This window comes from Emydura macquarii, unplaced genomic scaffold (assembly GCF_026122565.2).
Source record: "Emydura macquarii macquarii isolate MOO-44397 ecotype Brisbane River unplaced genomic scaffold, CSIRO-AGI_Emac_v2 contig_3517, whole genome shotgun sequence".
Taxonomy (NCBI): Eukaryota; Metazoa; Chordata; order Testudines; family Chelidae; genus Emydura; species Emydura macquarii.
The window spans coordinates 7,405,707-7,432,690 of NW_027133654.1; the positions used below are offsets into that span (position 1 = coordinate 7,405,707).

At 41.0% G+C, this 26,984-nt stretch overlaps 2 protein-coding genes across 5 annotated transcripts in view; both read right to left on the bottom strand.

The window, feature by feature from the left end:
• NUP133 (nucleoporin 133) overlaps positions 1-5,630 on the bottom strand; it is a 56,390-nt gene extending 50,760 nt beyond the window's left edge. The window contains exons 1-2 of the mRNA XM_067535909.1: positions 4,803-5,630; positions 376-494 (exon numbers count right to left, since the gene is read on the bottom strand). Of these exons, the coding sequence (XP_067392010.1) occupies positions 376-494; positions 4,803-4,978 (295 nt within the window). The 5' untranslated portion in view covers positions 4,979-5,630. The remainder of the gene's footprint in view (positions 1-375; positions 495-4,802) is intronic.
• Positions 5,631-12,730: 7,100 nt separating this feature from the next.
• The window catches only part of ABCB10 (ATP binding cassette subfamily B member 10), a 37,560-nt gene continuing 23,306 nt past the window's right edge, over positions 12,731-26,984 (bottom strand). For all 4 annotated transcript variants that reach the window (XM_067535813.1, XM_067535816.1, XM_067535814.1 and 1 more), the window contains 6 exons: positions 22,029-22,238; positions 21,001-21,080; positions 18,827-19,007; positions 18,503-18,546; positions 16,471-16,505; positions 12,731-15,626 (listed from right to left, as the gene is read on the bottom strand). In XM_067535813.1, the coding sequence (XP_067391914.1) occupies positions 15,371-15,626; positions 16,471-16,505; positions 18,503-18,546; positions 18,827-19,007; positions 21,001-21,080; positions 22,029-22,238 (806 nt within the window). In that variant the 3' untranslated portion in view covers positions 12,731-15,370. The remainder of the gene's footprint in view (positions 15,627-16,470; positions 16,506-18,502; positions 18,547-18,826; positions 19,008-21,000; positions 21,081-22,028; positions 22,239-26,984) is intronic.

The window sequence follows — 26,984 nt, forward strand, 5'->3', positions numbered from 1 at the left end:
CAATGTTAACTTTGAATGTACTTGTTTTGCTTGGTCTGTATGATATTCTCTAATGTTGTAAACAAAACAAAACAAAAATATAATGAAACAGTTTTGCTTTTCATGAGAAGTCTGTTACTGAATTAATTGATATCCAGATTACTGACATTTGAAAGAAAGTAGCTCAGTTTTTCTGGTCAAACAATTATAGTTTTACATGTTTTGAAGTTTACAAATGGTCAAACAAGTGACTCATAGTATGCAACTAAAAAGAGGTGCTATCTTCTCCTCCTCCTCCTCATTCAAAAATCAACTATTTAAAGGTATAAAGAGATTACCATTTCTCTTTTATCTGATCCTATTCCCATGCGGAGAAAAAAGAAATGCAACCCTTACCGTCAACCATTCTTAGGGCCTCCATAACCTTAACAGGGAGAGAGGATCCAAAAGTCTTAACATCATAGTTGATAGTCTCACTGGCTGACGGATGTTGTATGACCCTTGTAGGTGTTGCTCTAAAAAAAATAAATAAATAAATAAATAAAAAATACACACACACACACACACACACACACACACACACACCCCCCCAGCTGTGATTAATTTTTCTACTATGTCTCCTGCAATTTGCATATATTATATTTATTTCATTTTTAATTGTTTAAAAAGATAAATTTGATTAAATAGCCAGGTTTGTTTGGGAAAAAGGGGTACAAGTGCATATCTATGGGACCTAACACTTAAGACAAATCAGTGTATTAGGTTTCCCTTGTATTAATTTAGATGGAATAAATGGGCCAAAAGGTGTTAACATAACCCAGTTACTATCCAAAAATAAACAGTGTTAAAACAAAGTTCAGGGTTTGGGAGACAGAGACTTTAACCTCCTTAGTATCATGACAAACACACCATTAAAAAAATCCTTCTAACCTTTTATCAAAGATACAGAAAAGACAAAACAGTTAAAGCATTTGAAATTTAAAGTATTTAACAAGACTTTAGTGAATTTTAGATCAAAAAACTCCTTGTTTGTCAGTTTCTTAGATCGCATTAAAGATGGTAATAGCTGTCCTTTTGGGTAAAACAGAAGAAGTTGGTTGGTACAAGCTGCAGCTTTTGCTGCTGCTGTTAAAGTTTAAAACTCTCTTTTTTGGGGGGGAAAAAATAAGTTAGATGAGATGGGCTGGAACCAGGATGGACTGATTTAAATCAAGGCGATTTAAATCACCAAGAGAAAATCACTGATTTAAATCAAGTTTCCCACTGATACTTCCTCACATATTTCTTAAACAATGGTGCAAATCTGATCACTAAAACATGTTAATTTACAATTCAATACAGCTTTTTACAACATCTAGGAGGGTAAACTGTAATTTTTTAGATAACAATTATTAATTTAGGAAATAGTACATAATATTCATTACCAGATACAGTAGCAGTACATTAGGAATGGTAAGAACTAAATCACACACACAAATACAAAAGCACTTATATTTTATTAAACTAAATCTTAAATGTTACATAAATGTTTCACATTTGCAAGTGCAGCAGTCTCCTGAGTTGCCTCCTGACAGCTGTCCTTAAAACTTTTTTTTTTAATTTTCAAATTTTATTAACTCTAACAGACAAGTCATCATCACAACACTAAACATATGCTGTCCTTAAAACTTCTACAACCAGCTCTCATCTTCCCCACTCCCACTATCATTTTTATTCATAGACTGAAACAGAAATACGAGTTTTCCTGCTTTTTCAACTCCCAGTTGATTTCTTAGCTTTGAGTGAATAATATCAAACGATGAAAATATTCTCTCTGTGCCTGCAGAGGAGCTACTGCTGTGAAAAGTTGGCTTAGCAACTGAAGGAACTCTGTTTCAAGGTGCCTGGCTAATGATTTCCACCAATTCAGGGGAGTGACTTTGTTTAAAATATCATCAGTAAACATGTACTGTTTAAATGGTTCCGTTCCAGCCCTGAAATTTATTATGACTGTCATAACCGAGGAGTGATTTTGAGATGTCCATGCCATGGCAGCATCATCTTCTTCAGAAGTTAGGCATCTACGTTTATATCTGGAGTTGAGAATGTTCGCAAAAAAATGAGGTGGAGTTAGTGCTTGATCCATTCGCTTCTTTATTGCCTGAAGTTTAACTTTCTGATGAGGTATTTCTTCAAAATATTCCCAGTGTCTCTTACACCCAGAAATCATGACTGTTTTTCTGTGGCAAAAGTGTGGGGGAATATAGGAAGCTGTGTGTACTGAATAACGTCTTCCCTTTTTCTTTCCAGTCAACTCCACTGTTCCTTTCTACTCTGCCTCTGTCCTTTGTCTCTCTGTCTTTAAGACAGTGTCTTAACTAACTCCTCTGCCTTGCTTGGCCCAGCTCCACCACCACATAATCACAGAACAACAATCCAATCCAGCCTGTCTTTCTTTGCATATTTGACTTTAGTCTGCTAAGAAACAAACAGAAACTGAAAGCCCAGAACTTTCAAGAAGCAAGAGCTGGAAGTTAGGCTAGACAGACTAGAGCCATTAATTCATTTTTATGAGACTGTAAGCGTAGGTTTAGCATGTTTGGGATGAGATTTAATTGTAACTTTTATTTTTTAAACAAGAGAGAAATGTAGTATTTTATTGATGATTTAAAAAAATTTAAAAAAAAATCAGATTAAAAGAAAAAAATCTGATTTAAATTTTAAAAAAATCATTGATTTTTATCCACCCTGGCTGGATGCTGTTCCTACTACTGTTAAAGTTCAATCCCATTTTATCTCAGGTAGTGTCTGAGATATAGCTGGAACTGGTAGGGGGTAGCAATGTCACCTGGATCTCTCTCTCTGGCCCCATCTGATCAGGACATCCATCAGGATTAGGATGAAGAAGGACTGGGGTCCCAGGAAACAGTGGGGGTGATGGTGAAGCTCACCCTCAGTCTGTTCTTCGCTCTGTACTTCTCCCCCCAAAGTCTCTCTTTTAAGGACCCAAAAAGGGAGTGAGGTTGGATTAGCCCATACCATCATTATTTTGTCCACCAATTAGGCCTAGTATCTGACACACTAATTTTGGTAAATTAATTTCCAGCTCCACATTATCTGTTTTTAACAAGCATAATTTCAACAGATTATGTTATCGTGAACTTTTTGTTTTAGACTAATCCAGTTTCTCTGCCTGGTTTTCTTGCTTCTATTCCCATCAACATTTGTTATTATAGGTTATTGAGACATATCATGAACTTGCACTTACTTTTTACAGTTAAACTCACAATTATGGTAAATTTATAGGCCCTTCTAGGAAGTTGTTGGGTTGCTATTAGATTCCTTTCTACTCTAATTCAGTTCTTTGCAAATTCTTCCTGCCCCTCAGCAGTGTGTCCCTTCCTTGCCAACAAGCCGGAAAACACTGCAGTGGCATCTTTCAACCAGGAAGACTGAAAGATGCTACTATCTCTGTAACCCAACCTGAAACCAAGGTCAGAAAGTCAGAATGGGCTGCCCTCCTAAACAGGCTGAAAGTTTAGTCTAGCAATTCCCCAGAGCTGAAAATGTCATTTGAGCAACACCTGTCAGTCTTAAAAGCAAATGGCTACTTTTGAAAATGAATTTTGAAGAGTCATATAACTGTTCTAGATTTATAACACTTGTGACCTATGTGGGATGGAGAAAAATGTAAGATTATTTTGGACAGTGATTTTTTTTTAAATTCATGGAAACTTACTTTTGACATCCAGGGGCCAAAAAACTAAAAAAGGACAACTGACAATTTTATACATAAAATGAATGGAAATAATCATAGGCTAAGCTTCAGTTTGTGTGACTTTCAGGGTTACTACGAGCAGCCACAAGATTACTCAAGACCCAACTGAAAGACCAGCACCCCCAAATCTTAGAAATCTCAAACAAACTGAACACTATTTATTTGGCATATGCAATCCAGTCAAGGCAAGCCACAGCATTCTCATCAGTGATGTTCAACTGAATACTACAATGAGCTAAAGGAAATATTGTTTATTTGTATTATCGCAGCATTAGGAGCCTTAGTCATGGACAGGAGCTCACTGAACTAGGTGCTCTATGAACACTGACCAAAACGACAATATTTGCCCTAAAGCCCTTACAATCTAAGTGTGCAGACTGCAGAGGTACCTGTTTACATCGTCAGCTTTAGGAATGAACTCTCCTTTGCATGACCTCGCAAAGGAATTGGTAATGCACATACCCATTTGTGATCAAGCAAAATACTTGACCCAGTCTAATTCCCTGTACTCCTGAAACAACCATGCAAGTTTCTGAAGAGCCCTGAAATATTAAAGGACATTTACAAAATAAGCAAGGGAACCAAAATGATGTAGATGGCAACATCAAAATAACAATAAATTTACAAACCCTCACCTCGCTTACATACCCCACCGGGTTTGAATTTGGGGCCTGCTGTACAATGTAACCGTGCATTTAAACCACCACACCAGTGAAAGCTCTAGCCTCTTACGGCGCGGGGACGCTCCCTGAGGCTGCCCGCGCCGGCAGGCAGCTCAGCGCCTCTGGCTGCGGCTCTCCCAGGCAGCAGCGCTGCATTTACACCAGATACCGGGTCAATCCGATCTCCCGCCGCGACTGCTCACGGGCAGAGGTGGCGGGGCTGGAGCCGGGCGCCGCAGGGGAGCAGCGGGCGGAGCCTGGCAGGGGCCAGGGGTGCACATTGGGCAGGGCCCAGGAGCGGCAGCCCGGACAAGGACGGCTGCGCTGGGGGCACCGAGCCCCGCTCTGAGGAACCAGGACCCAGCCCAGAACCGACCGCAACCACCTCCCGGCCGGGTACTCACCGCGCCGACAGAGAGCCGCTCCGCCTCCCCACGGGGGAGAACAGCCCCGGGGAGCCGGCCGCCGGCGCCAGGCTCTTCCTGCCGCCCGGCCGGGGGACGGAGAGGGCGGTAGCCGCGAGGGTCCTGCGGGCCGATCCGCCCGGGGTGCGCGGGGAGCCGGGGCCGGCAGGGAACATGGCGGGAGCCGGGGCTACGGAGGACGGCGCGCCGCGCGCGAGCTCAGCAGCGCTGCTGCCCTGGGTAGTACCAACCGCCGGCCCGGGCCTCGCGCGCGCGCTCCCCGCTATTAACCTGCGCTGCCAGCCAACACCACGCGCAGCAGCAGCGCCGCCGTTGGGCGTCGCGCGACTACCTACGTCACGCCGGGGTCAGACTCATGGCCCCGCCCCCGCTCCCAAGGGCCCTATCCGCCAACTCCTGTTTGCTGCAGTAGCAGCAGTCCCCCGCGCGCGGGGGGGCAAGCTGGGACAGGAGTCCTAGGACAGCGCGCGGGCGCGGGTCACGGACCAGACTCAAGCACCACGCGCTCGAGGCGTTCGCCCCGCGTGCAGCCAGTGCTGCATTGAGCCGCCGGGCTCGCTGCGCCGGGAGTCTCGCTCGGCCGGGGGCGGACTGTCGCTAGGCGGGGAAGCGGCATTACTGCAGGGGACACACGTCCCGAGGGGCCCCCGCTCAGCAGCCTCTGACAGCGGCTGGGCAGAGAACGATGCGGGGCGGGCGGCTTGCACAGCGGGCAGGAGCCTTATCTCCGTGGCCCGCAGGCTCGGCACGGCAGGGGGCGTGGAGCTGAGCTCTATGCCTGGGAGACTTCCCCCTCGGGCCACGCCCATTTGCATCCTAGTCTCGGGGCTCGGATTACACCTGGGTGTCAGGCGTGGGGTTTGCCCGCTTACCTTTCCTTCCGAGCGAATGGCGAAAAGGGATGGACATGCCTAGTGGGGCCCTACCCAATTCAGGGTCCATCTTGCTCAATTTCCCGGTCATAGGATTTTTAAAAAGTGTAAATTTCACATTTCAGATATTTACATAGGAAATTTCGTAGTGTTGGAATCATGGGAGGCCTAATGCAAAAGGGGCTTGGAGGTGGGGGGGGGGGATCACAAGGCAATTCTTGAGGGATCATGGTATTGCCTCCCTTCTGTGCTGCTGCTGCTGTGGGTGGGGCACTGTCTTCAGAACTGGGGGCCTGCCTGGCTAGCAGCCACCACTCTGGCTGCGAACTCTGAAACCAGCAGCACAGAAGCGAGGGTGGTATGAGTATGGAGGAGTTGTCACTTTTTGGGGGGGATGGGAAGGGAGGCAGGGTTGGTTGTATAGATGGGTGCCATGAGCAACTGCCCAAGGTGCTGTTGGCACAGACACATACCCCTGCCCTCAGCCAGCCCAAGGCCTTGAGTGGATCCCCAAGCACTGGGTCAGCGCAGAGGGCTCTCCACCCTTAGAACCCACCGGTGCATACTCCAGGAGGTGAGGGCAGCCTTACTGCCTGCTGCTCAGGCCTACCTCAAGCAGGTCCTGAGGGACGGTACCCCCCACCCCAGACCCTCCAGATCTTTTCATCAAGCCCCTGCCCCGTGAGCCTGCCCGGCCACCCCCTTCACATGCCCCAAGCCAGCTGCAGAATCTGCAGCCAGTGTGCTTCTGAACCACGCCATGGGCACATCTGTATACATGCTCGTGCTCCATGCTCTCCATTTCCTCACCCTTGTGTCCCACCCTGATACCACGTTGCAGGACCTTTTACCACCTGTTGAGGGTGAGGAGCCCTGGTGGGCCAGTCTGTATTCCTCCTTGGTTCCATGGCCCACTGGGGATATTGGCTGGCAGCTCCTTCATGGAGCCGTGAGCACGGGCGTGCACCTGGCATGGTTCACCCCTCGTCCCAAAGCCTGTCTCTTTCGCAGTGTGAGGGAGGCCCTGACGCATGTATATCTGGAGTGCACCAGGTTGCTGCCCCTATTCCAGCTCCTCCTCCTGAGGTTGTGGCTGCATTTCTCCCCGCACCTGATCTTTGCACACCGTATCAGTGGCCCGACAAAGTCACGGGATCACTTCATCAACCTCCTCGCCTTGGCCAAGGTGGCCATCTGTAACACCAGGGAAAGGATGTTGGCTGAGGGTGCTCTGCAACTGTGGGGCCTATTTCCATTTTCCGTCCGATCACATATCTGGGCAGAGTTCCTCTGGGCTGCATCCGCTGACTCCTTAGCTACTTTTGAGGAGCAGTGAGCACTGTCCAGGGTTCTCTGCTCAGTGTCCCCCTCAATTTCCCTCCATTTAGCCCTTTGACCATCACACCTGTTCCTGTTTTTTCTTTCGTTGTCCCTCATAATCAGTTGAGTCCCGGGCTCAGTAGCTCTTCTCCTTAGGCTGGGGGAAGGGTTTTTAACTTGTGCCCACCCACGTCCCAGAACCCAAATAGCCAGCCCAAGGCCCTGTTAGCCCCCAAGTGCTGGGTCCAGAGCTGGGAGGGGCAGGGCTGGGGGTACCCTGACCAGGGACTTCTACCAGGCTCCAGCTGCTAGTCCCAGACAGGATGGGGAGAGACGGGACTTCTTCTTCCCCTACCTGGACCACTCCTGAGGCTGGGTCAGATACACCTCTGGGAACCTCCGCCTCTCCCCCGCATAGGAAGTTCCACGGCCGTTGGCTTGGACCCCAACTCTGAAAGCAGCGACATCACCAGCAGCAGCGCAGTAGTGGTGGTGGCATGGTGTGGTATTGCCATCCTTATTTCTGCATTGCTGCCTGTGGGACACTGCTTTCAGAGCTGCTCTCCAGCTGCCCATTTTTGCAGGCAGCACAGAAGTAAGGGTAGCAATACTGTGGACCTCCTACAATAGCCTTGTCCTCCCATGACTCCCTTTCGGGTGAGGACCTCCAGTTTAAAAAATGTTGCTCTCTCCCATGAACTCTTTTGTGTATTTTTACCCTATACTATGCAGACTTCACAGGAAGACCAGATTTCACGGCATATGACGTGTTTTTCACAGCCGTGAATTTGGTAAAACCCTAGATGTAAGTGTCCAAAGCACAGTGATGTGGCTCAGCCCAACACATAGACACGTGCAGCCAAGGCTGCCAGCAATTGGAAGAAGCGAGAGGAAGGGATTACTAACTATTGTCTGAGGCCAGATCTACATTTACCTGGAGGTTCGGCGGCAGTCGACAGGAGTTACGCAAGCTACGCGTATCCTGTCAACTTCGTAACTCCTCTTCTACGCGGCGTCTTCACTGTGCTGTGCTGACATGAAATGTGTTCCCGTCGACACAGTGCTACGCCACTTGAGGGGGTGGCTTTATTGCATCAACTTCTGGATCAATTGAGCAGGTCTTCACTGACTGCTCAATCCGGATAGATCAATCTGACGGCGGCAAACTTGCCGCCCTCAGTGAAGACATACCCTAACTGTGAGGGTGGGGGTGTGGAAGAGAAGCAGGAGTCAGGAGACAACCTGGACCACCTGGGACCCTGCAAAAAACCTAGTGGGGGGCTTCTGGGGCTTGCTAAAGAGCGTGGGGCTGTAAGCAAAGAAATGACCTATGTTTTGTTTCTTCCTTGGGGAAATAGGCCTTTGTAAGTTCCTTGTAAATAAACAATGGAAAGCAACAAATCAAAGGAAGTACCTACCCTCAATTTCTAGTAGTTGGAGTAACCTACTACTACCCCAAATTTGACCTGAGTGGTTAGGCAAATGGAGTAACAATGTCATAAATATTCCCTCATCTAGTCCACCATCACATCTCTAAGTGTGGCCTTTATCAGATATGCCACAGGAATTGTCCACCTTTTTCTTACCTGGGCTCCATATGTGATTTTCCCAAACCAATCCTTTTCAGGTGCACCTAAGTCCCTTAGAGTAATTCCCAGGGTACTTCAAAATAGTTGCTTTGGAAATTAGTATAATGGATTATGGGATATACATAGTGACAGAGACCAGGTTGCAGGTAACTAAATAAACTCACTGTAGTGAAAATTAGGCACCCAAGACAACTGTTAGTGAAAGCCTTTGGAGTTACCAACCACTGTTTCAGAGGAAGGCAAACTAATACTCAACCCAGTGATGCATGTGCCATGTGCTATACCTTTAAAATATCCTTTGTTGTGATCAATGTAACTCATTTTTGTTCCCAGTTAACTGTGTTCCACACAAATTTGTTGTCTTATTGTTGAAGATGACATTAGAAATAAGGAATCATGACAGTGAGGTTATTAAAAAAAACATTATAGATGTGCAGTGCGGTAGCACCTCTATTAAATAAAGGTTCAGTTTTTCCACTCAAAGCAGACATTTAACTGCACTGCCTTGTATGAAGAATACAGATCGGGGAAAGTACACTTACAGCATCCACTCTAGGGAGATTGAAATTGAATTATCTGGGAACTTTTAACTCAGTTACTCAGTTTATGAGATAAAATTAATTAAAAACAGGATTTTAAAGAAATCTTTCATGTCACTTTTTCTTTTTAAAATGGGCTTTTTGTTAATAGATGATTTGTGTCAGTCACACTTTTCATAAAATCATTGCTAGCATTCTTCAAATGTACCTTCAAAGAAATTAGGGTTGCAAATCAGCAAGGCTATTACTGGTTTTTTTTGTATATTTTCCATTATATTATAGTAATAATTCTCCCATATTAGAAATGGCTGCTATTTCTTATATTTTTTTAAATTTACAATAGGATTAAAGCTACCCAATGGGACTGAAACTATTTGGAGAGCAGAAGACACACTTCAGGCTACAGCTCTATGGTTAGATATTTGTAACAACAGACCCAAAGCAGCTGGGAAGAACCACATGGACATAGTCAGGGCATAGTTCCCCTTCTCCCTCACCCCACACATCAACCATGGCCACAAGCTTGGAACTATGTTGCTTGGGTGATGCTGGTGAGCAGCCGCCAGGGAGCAGCACAAAGGGGAAGCCAGGAGCCCCTTGGCTTTAGGAGATGTAGCTGACCGGCTCCCCAGGCTCAGGAATACATACATCATTATGCTGAAGTAGGGAGGGTAGAGATGGATCCTGCTAACCCCCCAACCCATCCCTCTCTATCTCACTGCAAACGTAAGCACTTCTTCATATCCCACATGCCACAAGGGAAGTCAGGGAGCATTCCTGTCCCTCTCGCCCCATTCCATGCTCTTCCAAAACCTTCCTACACTTCCTGAATTAAAAAGTAATCACAAATCAGAGCATCTTTCATCGAGTTCATTATAGTACAGTAATGACTCATACATCAAGCTTCCAAAACCAAGTGACATGAATAATTCTTGTGCCCCTTGCTTTGGGTGGGTCACACATTGCAGCTCATATTTAGGCCTTGGTATATTGAGAAGTATGGCACCTGGCCAGTCGTACAGTATAAAAATACAAGGTATAAGGAATTTCATTCTGATTCTCACATGTGGATTAGCTTCTTGCTAAGAGATAAGCATAACAGTTCTTGGGCCAGATCTCCAGTTAGAGACATAAGTCAGTTTTCACATGTTGTGGATCTGGTCCAAGGGATATTAATAGGTTTACTCTTGCTTCAAGACAGACAAATCCTCCTTAGCGTAATTTGAAGCCATTAGAAAGAGCTATGCTGATTTATATCAGTTGAGGATCTAACCCTTTATTTTTCCTACTTAGAGAACCATCAGTTGCTGTTATGTCGATTTTTAAAAATGACTAAGCTATTATACTCAATCAGACCTACAGTATTTATTAGTTATACATTGCTGCATAAAATGCCTTCCAGATATTTTAAAGGTGTTGCCTTTTCATTTCAGATGATGTGCTCTGGTTCTTGTCTTACAGCAGGGGATAAATCAAAATGTCCAATGGGACTTCACTATATTTTATACTAATGTATCATACTGCAGTCCTTCCTTGTTATGATAGTTCACCCTCATGCAATGGCATGGAACTCACATGTTATAGCTGTTTCATAAAAACAAAACACAAAAATGAATACAAACACCACAAGAAAGTGGGGTCAGGGAAACTAAAAAAGGAACACGACTGCCATCTACTCCTCCCAACATCTATCAAAACTGAGGTTTTAAAACACTTTACATCACATCACATTTTAAAACAATATAGTGCACACAACAGGTTTACTTAACTAAATGGTATTTATTAATTAACAAAGCAGCTACTGTAGCAATGAAGCTTCCCCTCACTGCCTTGTCAACCAGTCTTAATTCTGTTCTCGTGCACCATCTGCAGGACAGAGACGGTAATTCAATTTTTGGCACAAAAGACAGAATGCCAACTAGTGCTAATTGTACCTATTAACCATTTTTTGCTTAGGAAATGATCTGGGACAATCATCTCATTTCATATATGGCACTGAATAACTGACAGTGCTGACCTGATCTGGACTTGAACTAGCAACTTGGAAATTAAATTAATTATTTGTATAATCATAGGACCTAGGAGTCTCTGTCGTGGACCAAAACCCTACTTTGCTAGATGCTGTACAGAACAAGACAACTGTACCTGCCCCAGAGCAGCCCTCCTCACCCATCACCAATTCTCTGAAATGTAAAGCGACGTTAATGCTCAGACACACCTCTTCAAAGAGATCAAGCTTGTATTGACATTCTGGGAAAGCAATGTAGACACAAAGTGGGGGTGGGGTGGGGGTTTGGTTTTTGTTTTTTAAAGGCTAGTGCAGAAAATTTACTTTTGTCACAGACTAATCCATGGAATTGCCTACCTGCCTGGGAAGACAATGAGTTTTTAGGAGATACAAACAGACAGACTTTTAATCTGCAGAGCTAGTATATAACTTCAAGAAGATATTATGGCAGCTGGTTCATATGAAACTAATTTATTTGAATACAAAAGTGCCTTGAGGAACAAAGGCTCAAACCAACATGTGCCTAATTTATAGAGAAGTAACATTTTTCTTCAAAAAGAAATGCTGCTTCTTGTGTCACACAGACTATGAGAGATTTACTCTAAAAATCTAGAATAATAAACTGTTGACCTGGCTCATTTTTCCAGCCATTTGAGGCCTCTGTTTTAAGGTGCTAACAGCTTTTTGTTGACTTGTTTAACACAGCTACTAAATTTTCATAACTGTTACCCTAATCTCAGTAGTGTGGAAATGATGCGAAGGCAGCACTGTTTAAGCACTCTGTCAGGCATGATTGTCTTTTATACCGCACAAGAAGTAGACTGTCAATATGTAGTCTTTGAAGAGAAAGAGGGAGGTTCTATGCATCAGAAGATAAAAATATAGTTTGACAGCAGCAGTCAGCAACTCGAATTAAAGAATCTTCTCTATTTCAAACATATGCCAATAATTAACAGTGATGACAATGCTTTAATAAATATTTAAATACGGCTAATCAAAATAATTCCTGCAAAACAGTGATTTTATTTTCAGTGTCCTAGCTCCCTCAGGGAAACATTCATATCAGAAATTAGAAACACAATGAATGGAGAAGTCAGTGCTAGCCTGTCACTGGGACAGCAAACACTTGACACTAAACACGATTATATTATACATTACAGAAAAGGTTTTTATTTTCTTTGGGTCAAATGCTGAACACCTGTTAAGTGCCTACAACTCCAAATGAAGAAAGTGGTTACTCATCTCTGAGAATTTGGCTTTTGGTATGGAATTTGATGCTGGACAACTTGGTCCTCCTATTTAATGTGTGTAGCAATCCAAGAAATGTCTCAGGTATGGAATTGTTAAATTGAGGAAGTAAAAAAAGAAGTCCCCATTTAGTAGGTGTGATGCAATAGGAACATATTCTACTTTCAGATTTTTTAACAAGATTTCCATTAAATTACATGGGAATTCTATAAATTAATGTCACCATTAATGTTCTAAATTTCAAGTCTTTGGGAGAGGAACTGTTTAATCATTCTTTGAAATGATCAAAGTTTTGTTACATCATTATGAAGCTGAAAGTCTTACCATGAGGTGACAGACGTAATAAATGTTTTATTTATAAATTTTAATTCATGATACAAAAAAATTACTAAAAACAACTGACGAGGACAATGCTGGAAAATACAATCAGTGAGTATAACAAACAAGTTCATTTTATAAAGGGTGCTATAATAGTGCGCTATTCAGATACTCCAACTAAGCATGGCCCAGTTTCCTTCATAAAACCACAGTGAATTAGCAGATTGCATGAAATAAAACTTCCCTTGGCTAAGCAAGTCTGTCGCTATTGTCTCAAATGCGTGATAACAGTTTGCTGGGTTTAGCCTATACAGGCAATTGCTGAAGGTTCCCTTAAGAACCAGAATGCAATACTGTGAGCCTTTTAAAAATACACTGGTTTTCTTAGCAGAAAGATTAAATCTCCCTACAAAGCCAAATAATTGTATCGTTGAAGCTTAAATTAGTAGGACTGCAGTGATAGAAGATGCAACTGTGCAGAACTTCACTACCTATACTGTTTTGGCTACATACAACGTGCTACATCCACATACAGCACTCCCTACGTGCACTACAGGATCTGTGAATGGGGCACCTAACCACAGTGCAAATCAGTTCCCTGCAGCAGGTGCATGATGGATATGGCGTATACCTCCTATTTTCAAACTGCAGCATTTTTGAAAAATGCTGAAGTGACTTAGGAGCTCAAATGCTGATCACTCTTAGGGTTCGTTTATAGGAACACCTGACAAACTGGGGTCTAAATCTACCCATACTAAGTGTAAGTGTGGATCATGCTGCCACACACTGAAAAGTTCGGCAGTGCACTTTAATCTACTTCCATTTCAAAACAGTGTAGATTAAAGCGCACTATGGCACTTTTACAGTGTGGCAGCAGGGTCCACATGGTCCATTCAGCATCTTACCTGAGGAATGATTATTCACATAAGTTATGGTTTTTAGGAACAAGCCCATCAATCTGAAAGGGTACAGAGAAAGATATAATGGGTAGGTAGTATTGAAGTTAAAGCATTCTTTATCAGCATTTTTTAGCCTGCAGTAGTTTTTAGAATGGTTTTTCACATTTCACATAATGGCATAATTAAGTCAGAAAGTAAAATAGTTGGGCTCCCCCCCCCAAACAGGGATGTTTAATATTCAATGCTGAAAAGCTCATTGTCTGGTACATTTCCCCCCACCTGCTCTCTCTTTTTATTTATCCCAATCTTTTCATGAAATGTATAACTGCAGGCAGCTGTAGTGCACCATTCTCAAGCATAAATTATACTGAGGCCTTACCCTGTACTAGGAAATTCATTTGATGCTTACAACTGTTTTAACAATGATAGGCTTACACCATTATAGACCCATCTTAATGTGAGTTGCAAAAGAATGTTTTTTTTAAATTGGCCTTGGGTTTTTGTTTATTTCTTCACAATGAATAAAAAAGATCTGTATTAGAAGTGGGGATTTTTTGTTTGATTGGGTTTTTTAACTTAGAAGTATCAGGAACGTCAAATCTGGGTCTTCTTTGGTTGTGCTGGTGCTTTCACACTTTTGCGTACTTCTCCTTAATTAAAGGGGCAGGGTTTTGCATATTTAACATCTTTTCGCCCAAGTATTCAGTTAGTCATGGGAGTCAGGAAAGTGTTAAACACGGACTAAATATTCCCTCTCATCTCAGTTGTTTAGCTTTCAATTTTTCATTGTGATGTTGTAATTTCACTAATTCTCTGGTTGACCCAGAGTCTTCATAGCTAGACAAGATTTGAATTTCTGACAGAGAATGGAAAAAAGATTGTGAAAAAAGCTTTTAGCATTATTTATATATCCTTTACAAAGGAGCAAAAAAAGTGCACAAGCCCACTGTTTGTTCCTTTAAAGGTCACCTTTACAGTGTAATGAAAGTAAAGACGAGAATACAGAAATGAGGAAATGAATGCAAATTTTAAAACTTTCTACTACAAACTAATGTTTAGCAGGGATTCTACTCCCTTTGCCTTAGCTGTAAAACCTAAAGCTCTCAAGAGTACATTCAGGCTTCCAAATAATTTAAAATAACTTTTCTGTTTATAAATAATTATCTACAGTTACTGCAGATGGTGATTACACCCCTCAACTTCCAGTTTTATTTTGAAAGGGAAGAGAAAAAAGCAGCATGTGGAAGAAAAAAAAAAAGAGAGACTGAAGAGTTTTTCCTATGCCACTACTGTCACACAATTCTGAATTTCAGTCAATTTAAAGTACAGTGACCAGCCCAGAAAGCAAAAGCCCCCTGATACGCAAAAGATGGTGGTGGTGAAATTACCAGGTTCTGTATTTCTAATTTCCCCAAAATTAGGAACTTGCTTGAGAACAGAGATCATTGCTATACAGTGCGTTAAAGTAGATAAAATGCCATACTGAATCAATTAAGTTATCACAAAGCGTTTATACATTTTTAAAACAATTTCAGTGCTGTGGACATTTAAAAAGTTATAATAATTATTAAAAAGCTCTGAATAAAAAGTTTAACACGTCTAAGTTTCAAAATGATATTTTGTACACTTTGGAAAAAAATATAATATTTACTTCACATAACTAGAAACAAGTTATATTCTTTCTGGTTTGTAAGTTTCCATTTCTTATACTTCCTTTCATATATTTTCTTTTTAAAAGTTCTTTTCTCTGGATTTTACACATTTAATGCAAAAGTTTCACTATTTTGAAGAAAAGCTTGTTTCTTCATTAGTTTCCTGAAAAGTCCATTTGGATTTGCAAGAAGTTCCTCATGTTTTCCACATTCAATAATTCTGCCTTGGTCAAGAACTGCAACAGAATCAGCATTTTGAATTGTAGACAGACGATGAGCAATAATTAGGACTGTCCTCCCTTTCATAAGCCGATCTAGAGCTTCTTGCACTAGATACTCATTTTCAGCATCCAAAGCACTAATTCAGAAGAAAAGAAAAAATAAGTGTCACTGTTCTCTAAAAATCAATATAGCTTGGTTTACACAAGGCTTCTTTCTCTAAGCTCTCCCACCATTTCATTTCCAACAGGATAACAATGGTAGAGATACGAGTGAAGACAAAGTGCTGGCAGCTGCCAGAATTGTAAGCACCAAGTCATATAGACTCATTGGGAGCAGAATTAGTTGACTTGGTGCTTACAATGCTGGCAGCTGCCTGGAGACCTCTCTACACTAGGGGTGAAATCCTGACTCCACTGACGTCAGTGAAGTTCCCACTGACTTCAATGGGACAAGGAATTCACACTACAGCTCCATTGCTACCATTAATGAAGCTGAACCAGTGGTAGCAATGGTGGGAAATTTGTATTGAAAAAGATTCCTGACTGTGCATATTGCATATTACACACCCACCTACCTGAAATTTAACACTGAATAACTTACAGAAACAAGTGGATGTAGTGAACATATACCTATCCACTCAGGACTTATAAACATTAATATTTTCATAAGCTAGAGATACAAAACACTTGTAGATTGAGTAATGTTTTAGTATCCATGTAAATCATATATTTCAGAGGAGTTAGAATTTATTTAATAAGTAATAATGTACTGACTGTCGCACTTAATCTTGTGGCTTTCATCAGAGCATCTTTAAGTACTTTACAAAAGTTGGAAATTTAATTGATAAGAAAAAAAAAAGTTAAAAAGATTTGCCCAAGCTCACACAAAGATAGGAACAAAACTTAGGTCTCCTGACTCCGAGTCTCCTGCTTTAACTATAAGACAACATTTCCTAGCTTCACTTTAATTTTATTCTTTACCTTGTTGCTTCATCTAGAAGAAGAATTTTCGGATTCTGAAGAACAAAGTAAAATTGATTTTAATTATAAAAAGTTATACAAGATCTGAAGGATGCAAATATATTTATGTATAAAAATTCACAAACTGGACTAAAACTATAAGCAAGTACATTTGATTCATCAGGAGACTTGAACATTAACATAAATCTCAGTAGGTAATAAGTCTAGACAGTAAAAGGATAGACTATAAATTAAAAAAAATCACATCTTAAAATAATAGCAGTAGGTAAAAATTGTAACAACTGTGATCACTATAACAGATTATAGGTGGGGAAAAGGTCTCATCTTCTCAGTTTGTTTGCTTTGTGCATTAGACAGCATTTAAGGGTCAATTTCACTCTCACAATTGAGAAATAGTCTTTCATGCTGGTTCACCTATCTTTTGTTTATGAGCAGTCTCCCTCATTCTACAACTCTCATCTTGCACCAAGAGAGAGCTACTTCCTAGATGGCTGGAATGCAGCAGGCCACTGAGGATATGTTTACACAGCAAAGAAAAAATCATGGCTCGCCCATGCTAGCCAATTTGGGCTCACAGGGAGTGGGCTACAGGACTCTTTCATTGCTGTGTAAAATTCCAGGCTTGGGCTGGAGCCTGGGCTCTAGGACCCTGTGGGGTGGGTGGGTCCCAGAGCTCAGACTCCAGCCTGATCCTCCAAGTCTACACAGCAAGGAAACAGCCAGGTAGCCTGAGACAACTGACATGAGCTAGCTGGTGGTTTTTCTTTGCTGTGTAGACATACCTCTTGAGGCCGAGAACACACATTGGAAATGTAAAAAAAACAACCATATTTTACTGAGGAATTGCCACAGCATGTATTTCCAGGAAGTATTCCAAAGGCAGATTGAACAAGCAGAAGAGATTTAGTTAAATACAAAAAAGGAACAATGCAATTTGCATGTTAACACCACATTCTTTCTTCATCCTATTCTGCTCTGCCAGTGGTTGACTCTCCCTCTTGTAGAGGGCTGGATGCAGCTCAACTTCCCAAAGCAACACAAGCCTTTAATAGTATGTGTACATTGCAGTTACAGGGTATGTGTATATAGCAGTTAAAAACCCACGGCTGGCCATACCAACTGACTCGGGCTTGGGCAGGACTTGGGTTGCGACGCTGAGTAATTACAGTATAGATATACTGGCTCGGCGGAGCCCAGGCTCTAGGACCCTCTAGCCGGAACATCTACATCACAATTAGACAGCCGCCCAGCCAGAGCCCAGTGCAGCCACAGGTGTCTAATTGCAATGCAGACATACCCTAAGAAATACAATTTGTGATAATCTCCTAAAATGCTAAAAACAAAGCTAACACCAAACAGTCTACATTAAGATGAAATCTATTAGTATGCAGTATTAGGGGTGATGAAGTTCCACTGGTGTTGAAATCTACAGATGAAAAGTACAAGGTAAATTCTAGGCATTAAAGTAAAAGCTCCTTCCTCTGGATGACAATCACCAGAATTTACAGGCTTTCTTTAAAAACAAAAACAAACAAAAAAAAGATTATCTTCTGAAGAGGGTCAACTCATCCCAAACCCCTCTCTCTTCCATAAAGGGGATGAAGTTTCTATTCTTAACATCAAGGGGTTCCCCCAAAAGATACAGGAGAGCCATTGGTTTATATTCTACAAAAACTTTGACAAACCAAGCTTTTTACCCAAAGTGCCCTGCAAGCTATAATTAGCAGTGCCACGAATCTGGCTGGAAATCAAACAAGGCCTTGGAAAGAGTTGTGCAAGGATGTGGACACCATATTCAAAGTGGAAATTGTCCCTGGCTCTTGAGCTGGGCTTATTAAGTGAACCATTCGATCTTGGGCTCTAGTCAGAGCCTAACCACAGGAAAAAGACTACACCAGACATAAGAGAAATTAAAGGGCGGTATAACAAATATATTGCCTTAACCACATCACTCTTCTTCTTTCAACTCCCTTATCACTATAAAGAATTTTGAACACTAATAATTAAATAAGAATTTTGGTTTTAAGCTTACCTTGAGCAGCGCTCGAGCAATTGCAATGCGTTGTTTCTGCCCGCCTAAGGAAAAGTTTTATTAAGTTAAACTGGAAGGTAAAATAGAAGTGGTTTTGACTAACTCAATATCTAAAATTGACAATAACTTGACATGAACAGATCTCTGATAATTACTGAAACTGATTTTGTGTTGGGGGACAAAGGGGTTAAGTGCTTAGGACAACGGTACTCCAACGAAAGCTACTGATTAATAACGTAAGCTAGATAAAAATATTTTTCTTTTGTTCTATGTTAATATCTTTTTCTTTTTTTTTTTTTTTAATTAAAGAAAAGTCAGTTATACCTGAAAGGAGAATGCCTTTTTCCCCAACTAAAGTGTGGAATCCTTTTGGAAAGCCTCTGATAAAAGTGGCAGCATTAGCTATTTCAGCAACTTTCTGGATTTCTTCAACAGTTACAGTAGAAGGATCCTCTGCACCATACGCAATATTTTCAGCAATAGAACAAGAGAACAGAATTGGTTCCTGATAAATGGAAAAACATAGATAATATGGTATTTCTATAGTGCATGTGTTTTCTTAGTAAATCTCAAGCAAAATAAGTCCCTTTTATAGGATCAAGTAGATGACAAAGAGTTTTAAGGTTTATTGTACACGCTAATGTTTTTGGGTGAATGAATAATGCCTAAATTATTCTAACACCGGAGTCATAGGTCAAAGCTAAATCCATATTTTAAAATTTGGAGACAACTTTTCAAATAAAACACATTGCATGATCCTTGACTCCTAATTTTCCAGATCAAGACTATCTGTTCATTCAGAAAACCCAAGTTTGTAGGATACCGCAAATACCATTGCATCTACAGGTCATCTCTTCTTATTAAGGCTACCTACATTTTGTGTAGTGAAACAGCAAGAAGTAGAACACAGAGAAAGGAAATGGCAGATAAATAAAACAATGTACAATGAGAGGATGTTCAGGACAAGACAAGACTGCTCTCTGTATGAAAAAAAAGGTTTTGTATTGTAACTTTTATTATTGGTAACTCAAAATTGGACAAATTGAGATTTTTAAAATCACGTAAGGATAAATGTCAGCATGCCTACAAGGAGAAGAGATTCTTCCTACAGGAAGGATATCTGGTGGTACTGTCTTGCAATATAAATGTTTTGGAATGTGAAGTATGTTTTCATTAGAAAAATAACTGGGCTGTGATTATTCCAGTTAACTAGCTAGCCAATCATGTTATGAAGACTTTCTGTAAAAAGACTGGACTACTTTCAAACTGGTTGGGTGGCTCCTCTTTAAGGGGCAATCGAATGTGCGCTTTCTGCCCCTTTAGGGTGGGGGACAAGACAAAAGTAAACACCAACAATGTCACATTAGCATGCCTTCATAACGGAAATAATTGTGTAAGCAAGGAAGCAAAAGGATTAGACAAGAGAAGGTAAGTTTTCAAAGCAGCATGTAAGCACGATTGTGCAACTTTGATTAATATCAATGGGAGTCATGGAGCTAAGCATCATGCATATCTGCAATGTTAGATTCTGGAATCCTTTCTTAACTATTTATTCATAAGAGAGCCCCAAGAAAATGAAGCAACTTATGTTTTAAGTTTTATAACCATGTACTTTCCAGTCCTCTACACCAGTGTTTCTCAATGACCAGTCCATGGACTGGTGTTGATCCCTGACATAGTTTAGCAAGGCAGCAAGCTGGTCTCTAGTATCAAAAAGGTTAAGAAACACTGCTCTACACAACAGATATTTTATCAGCAATCGCTATATTTAAATAGCTACTTATCTAACTTAAACAATCATACATCTGCAGACCACAGAACAAGTCATTCGGGACTAACTGGGGATTTACCATTTTAGAATATAGCATAACATGATAGTGACAAATTAATGTTTATGGGGGCAGGAGAGAGTTTCTCCCTTTTTGTGGTAAAACAAGACCAAGGGGCTGTCTACAGGGAGACATAGGTCTGGTCTACGCTACAGACCTATATCAGTATAACTACATCGCACATGGGTGTGAAAAATCCACACCCTGAGCAACTAGTTATACCAACTTAACACCCCTTGTAGACAGTGCTATGCTATGTTGGCAATAGAGCTTCTCCCATCAATATAGCTACCGCCTCTCTGGAAGGTGGATTAACTAAGATGATGGGAGAGCTCTCTCCTCCCGTCAGCGTAGAAAATGTCTTAATTAAAATGCAGCATTTTAAGTGTAGACTGACTTGCCTGTAGTATGCAGCAAGCAGGAGTCTGAATCTACAGTTCACTACAAAATTTTAGTACACAGTAGCAGGGTTCACCTGGCTAGTTAGTGTGTGGCAAATTAGTGTGCCGTAGTCACACGCCAGTTTGTCATGCACTAAGTCTCCATGTAAACAAGTCCTTAACAGTAATAAAAAATAAAAATAATAATAAAAAAAACCCTAGAAAGTGACACACAGTAATAACTGAATACAGATGTCTTCCTTCACAAAGAAATTCCTATCTTCCTTACCTGACTCACTGTTCCAATTTTAGTCCTGAACCAGAGTGGATTTAGTTGACGGATATCAAAGCCATCAACAGTGATAGTACCTTAAATTAGAAAACGTTAAGTTATACAAGGTATAAGATACTGACAAAAGGAATAAAACAGTGGAGGAAAATATAGTTTTCACATGTTCTTAAGTGGTGTGCTCTCTCTATATCCGACAAAGGTGATATTCTTCATGGGACATTTATTTATCCTGTCCTTTTTCAGGCACTTTACACATGCTCTTTTAAACATGTGAGGCAAGATTGCACTTCACTCTGCCAAGTGTGAGAAAGTAGGGATGTGGAGGGGGTAGAGGAGAAGAGTGTCCAAAGTCTTCCCGGGTGCAGGGACCAAGTACAGTGGTTGTCCTTGCACTCCCCTGAGTGCACAAGCTGATGCAGGCTAGTACTCTTGGCAGTGCTAGCCTCTCCAGAGTGGTTGGGGAGGGAGCAGGGCCATGCCACACACAGAACTTTCTTTATTTAAAATGCTGGGACCCATTCCTCTCTGAGACAATGATTGGCTCAGGTTACTCTACAGATTGGTTTTTAAAATTACCACAAGTTTTGCCCCATGTCGCAGTGACCTTGCCTACACAGAACAGGACATGTCTCTACAGAACTGCTGCAACAAGCATCCAGCAACACAAGGCACTCTCTCCTCTAAAGGGAAGAGTGCTGCTTCTGCATAGCTTTCATGCTGGGATTTCAACTCAGAAACTTCCATTATACTCCCACTGGCTGTTCATAAAATTGTTTTTCCAGCAACCGTCATGGGCGGAAAGAAGGAACTCAGGGGGCGTAGAGCCGGCAGTGCCTCATATACCACGGCATGGGCGCGGGACTTCAGGGGGCACAAGAGCCGGCCCTACGGGGTCTGCTAAGAGGAAAAAAGTTCCGGGAACTGTGCACGGTGGTGTGCACTCACCTATAGTGGAATGGACGTGAGCAATCACTCAAAGAAGAAGAATTATTTCTAATGGCAGTTACAGTGAAGTATAAACATACCTGAGATGGGATCATACAGCCGCAAGAGAAGAGATACAATAGTCGATTTGCCTGAGCCACTTGGGCCAACTAGTGCCATAACAGAGCCAGCTGGAATGGAAAGACTGAAGTCTTGAAAAACTGAAATTTCTGGGCGCGTTGGATATGCAAACTGGATCTCTTTGAATTCCAAAGCACCTTGGAACATGTCTTTGTTTAACACAATTCCATCTGAATGATGAAGAATTAAAATGCAGAAGTTGAATGACCGTAAAAATATATCAAAACCCGCACAACGGCAATGCAGACTTCAATAAAACCTGCTGACTTATACAGTCACCCAAAATTTGCCATACCATGGATCACATTACTAATTTACCAGGCACTCAAGTGCTGCATCAGTTCTGCAAAACTGTAGTGGGTCCCGCACTATTTTTAACATGTGTAACACCTGGAGACTAAACCTCCCAGTGTACAATATCCCACCTTTAGCAACAAGAGTAGTTTAGTCTCCTTTGCCTAGTCAATGCTTAGCTTCCCTCAGCCAAGGTGGTCACTGGAACAAATCTGCTTCCCGACTGAATTCAAACAGGTCACTAATGGCTGTTTTTCAGATTTTTAAGAATGGTTAATGGAATTAACTGAAGTCCAAGGCAGAACAGTGCTCACCACAGACCAATCAATATAGTATCCTTAACACTGAAAAGTCTTCAGTTTGTGAAATACCAGAAGCAGCTATTGTGAATGGTCTAAGAAAAATGTCCCTTTTTTCTTTTATGAAACAGCATTTAACTTGAACAAACATTTAAAAAAAATACTAGAGAAAGCTGGTAAATATCTATGACTTGAAGGAACACAAGCTGTTCAGGCCCCAGTAACTCCTATAAAGTATGTATACAGTACACCAATTAAAAAAAACCAAAAAACAAAAAACCACCAAACCAAACCCGTATGTTATCTGAGTTCACTGAGTGATAGGAAATCAAGAGGGAGCCTACAATAGGTGCAGTGAAAGTAAGCGGAGTTATACTTTTAATGGGTATAACAGATAATCATACTACGCAAAGGATAATTTAGTGCAATAAAAGGTATTAATTTAATTTATTCCCTTTGATAAACTGATAAGCAGGTAGATAGACAATAGCCGTGGGTGAGTATAGTAAGAAGTGATCATCTGTAGGAAGTTTGAAACAAAAAAGCATTATAAATGCAATTACTTTCCATTCCCCTCAAATTTCCTCCACTTTCCCAGTCTCTTATCTTCATTTAGTTAAAGTGTAGTTGCTCTGTCAACAGCAGCTGCATATGGATTCAAACTGCTTCTAAAACATTAAGCCATGGAGATACTCATATTAAGTTGTGTGAATAATGCGTAAATTAATTAAGTGTACATTTAAAGATGCATTTGCTCAAGAGCAATTAAACACCACTAAGTTATTTAGTACAATTGTTACTGTATCAGTAAACTCTCTCCTTGATTCCAGTTATTCTGGAATGCCTGCCATAAACTATACTGTAGTGCTTCAACAACACAGGAAATCTGATGCACTAAGTGTTTCCTTTAGATTTCTCCAGATATTATTATAAAAATATCAAAGACAGAATTGCATTTTTCCACCTTTGGGTTCTGGAGACACACAGAAAAACATTCTAACTAGGATACTGAGATCTATATTGTCAGAAAAAAAAAACCTGGAGTATGTGAAGGTCAGAATCTTGCAGAAAAGTGAGCAGACGTTTTTGGGCAAGAGAGAAAGGAATTTTTGCCTTTACTGTATTCTTAGCTCTGAAATCACCTCCATATTTACTCCTTAAGGCAGAGACCTATATTTTTCTCTATGAACTTGTTTCATGCTGAAAGGAAATTTAAAAACTCTAGCTATCTTAAATTGGAAAAGTTACTCCCCGTTTGTAACACGCTGAAGTCTGTGACTGCTGGAGGACATTACATTAGCCAACTGTTGGTTACCTGTGAGACAAACATTTTCTGCTCCATACCTTAATCCCAACTCATCAGATTTAATACTCATTTTTACTTATATAGAAAGTCTTTAGATCTTCAAAAGCATCATTCAGACCAATTTTCATAACACTCCTTTCAAGTACCTAAGAGTTATCCCCATTTTACAGATTTGGAAGCAGATGCAAAGAGGTTAAATGAAGGTGACGTAGTCAATTAGCATCAGAGCCAGATCAGAACTCTTAACTCTCCTAGCCAAGGAAGCAGAAACAGAACAAACACTTGATACAAAACTAAAAACATACAAAAAGATGAAATCCTTATTCCCTATAGCCAGAGCTCACTCAAAACCCTTGGTCTTTTGCCATATTCTCCCCCCATGCTCTCACCCTGCTATATGCATTTGTAATCAAGAATTTCTGACAATATAAATCTTGAGAACAAAACTAAAATGTTCTTCTTACGTGCCCCCTGAACTCCAAGATAAAAATACTGCTTTATGATGTTTGTTATCTATATACAGGATGCCAAAAGTGATACATGATTTTTGTTCAGTGGGATCTAACTGATCAATCCCACATAGCAATTTCCACTATAACTGTCTTTATGATAATCTCACTGAACTAATTAAGTGGAGTTGGAATTAAGCACACATCGATCAGTGGTGTTTCTCCAAAAATTCTTCAACAAGTTCAACCACTGAATGGCCCTGGCTGACTTCACACTGATGATAATGGATCAAAGAAGCAGCAATACATTTCAAGTGCTGCTGTCAAAAACGTTTATTACAACATCAAGGAACAAATGTCAGTGAGATTTATAGAAGGATTTTGCACATCTTCCTTTTCTGAGAGAGTTTTTAAAAAATAACTATCATTCAGATTTATAAAGAGAAAAATTTAACACCTATAGATGAAAAGTACATAGTAATCTGAACATGTGAAAACTATATTCATCTATATATTTGTATATCCACATCACTTGGTTTTTAAATTTGTGTAATGTTTATAACAGCATAGATCAATGAACTATTCTTAACCTGATCAACATGAACATTTGTCTGTAATAAGTTAGAGATTTGCCTCATAAGAAAGAAGCATTTGTTCCATTTTTGAGAGTTGTTTCTTCACCCTTCTAGTCCCTTATCTATTCAGCAATTAAAGACAGAAACATGGTATCTTCTTTAGCACAAATACTGAACATTTAAGTTCGTGTCTACACTAGGACTTATGTTGGCAAAAGTTTTGTTGCTCAGGGGTGTGGGAAAAAACCCACCACTACCCCCCCAACTGACAAATTTATGCTGGCATAAACGCTCATGTTGACATGTTATGCTGATGGGAGAGAGCTCTCACATCGACATAATAAAACCAGCTCAACAAGTGGCAGTAGCTATATTGGCAGGACAGTGTCTCCTGCAGACGTAGCGTTGTGCACATGAGGGCTTATGCTGGAAAAAAAACTTATGTCGCTCGGGGTGTACTTTTTCACACCTCTGAGTGACAAATGTTTTGCCAACATAAGTGCTAGTGTAGACAAGGCCTAAGAAGGGCAGTCCTGAGCAAACCCCCTTCTCTTCCTCCATCTTCATATTGTAAAGCTGGCCTAATATGAAAGATGTAATCATTAGAGTAATATGCTGATGAGTAGTGAGTTTTGTATCTGAAGAATTAGAACCAGGCCAGGTAATACACTCATAGTGCATCCTGAATGAAGAAAAACTGTTGAATTCAAATTCTGTTTATAATTTCTATGAAAAATATCTTTAATCAATAAAATATTGTTGCAAAGAATGTAGCTGTGATGCTGGCAGACCAGGTGCCAGCTCATGCGGGTTCCTAGACCTCAACTGAATGCTGACAAATGCTGACAAACTGGAACCCAACCTGGCTTACCTAGTGTGTTAGTATTGTCAAAATAGGTATTAGGTTTATGAAACTATATTTAGACTTTATGAAATGCTTGTAAACTGCTGCATGCAGTAATCTCACTTATAATATCTGTATCCCATGGTATAAGGTAATATTTAAGTGTTTGCTCTAAAACTTTAAACCCCCAACACCAGACAGGAGAGAAGCATTTCCAAGTGTGAAATACTAGTTTACCACAGGAGGTGTCATCTCCTGCCCAACAAAAAAAGTTCAGAGACACTAGACAAACACTGTGGAACATGAGAGGACAAAAAAGACTTTGGTGATAGCTTCCCCCCACCCCACACCCATGAAGCGGAGATGTGCATGGTGACTCATCCCAGCAGCTTGAACTCTGGGGTAAGGGAATAAAAATCCCTGACAGGGAGAAACTGCATCTGTGCTGCTTGGACTTGAAGAAGGCAAGATTTCTAAGCATGAGCAAGGGATCCTCAGTGCTTGGCCTGGGTTAACTCTCAAGGATTTACAGAGTTCGCATACTGCAGCACTTTCTATTACCTTTTGGAACCTAAAACTGTAACTCATTTGTGAGTGAGTGTTAGTGTTTTGCTTGCTTTAATTTTGGAAATAACTCATTTCTTTTTTCCTTAGTTAATAAATCTTTAGTTAATTTATTATAGGATTGGCTACAAGCATTGTCCTTGGTGTAAGATCTAAGTGCAATAGACCTGGGTAAGTGACTGGTCCTTTGGGACTGGGAGTTACCCGAATATTATTGTGATTTTTTGTGTAAAGGACCATCTATCACAATGGCAAGCTCACCTGGGTGGCAAGACGGATCGGAGTACTCAAGGGTACTGTCTGACTCCATGTTAAGGCTGCTGTAGTGCAGAACTCACACTTGATACTTAGTTGGTGAAATCTAAATATAGAACTCCCAACCAATTTGTGATGTGTGTCCTGCTTCTTAACAGTCTGCCCTTAGGTTGGTACTTACGCTGAGCTGCTCCAAATAGCCTGACAATAGCCAAGGAAGATTTCCACTGTATCTAGCATCTTTATGAGAATTTTAAAGCTGGTGTTAGTTTTAAGTAACAAACCTCTTGTCAAATGCCTGGTAATCAGTCAGAGACAACACTAATGCAA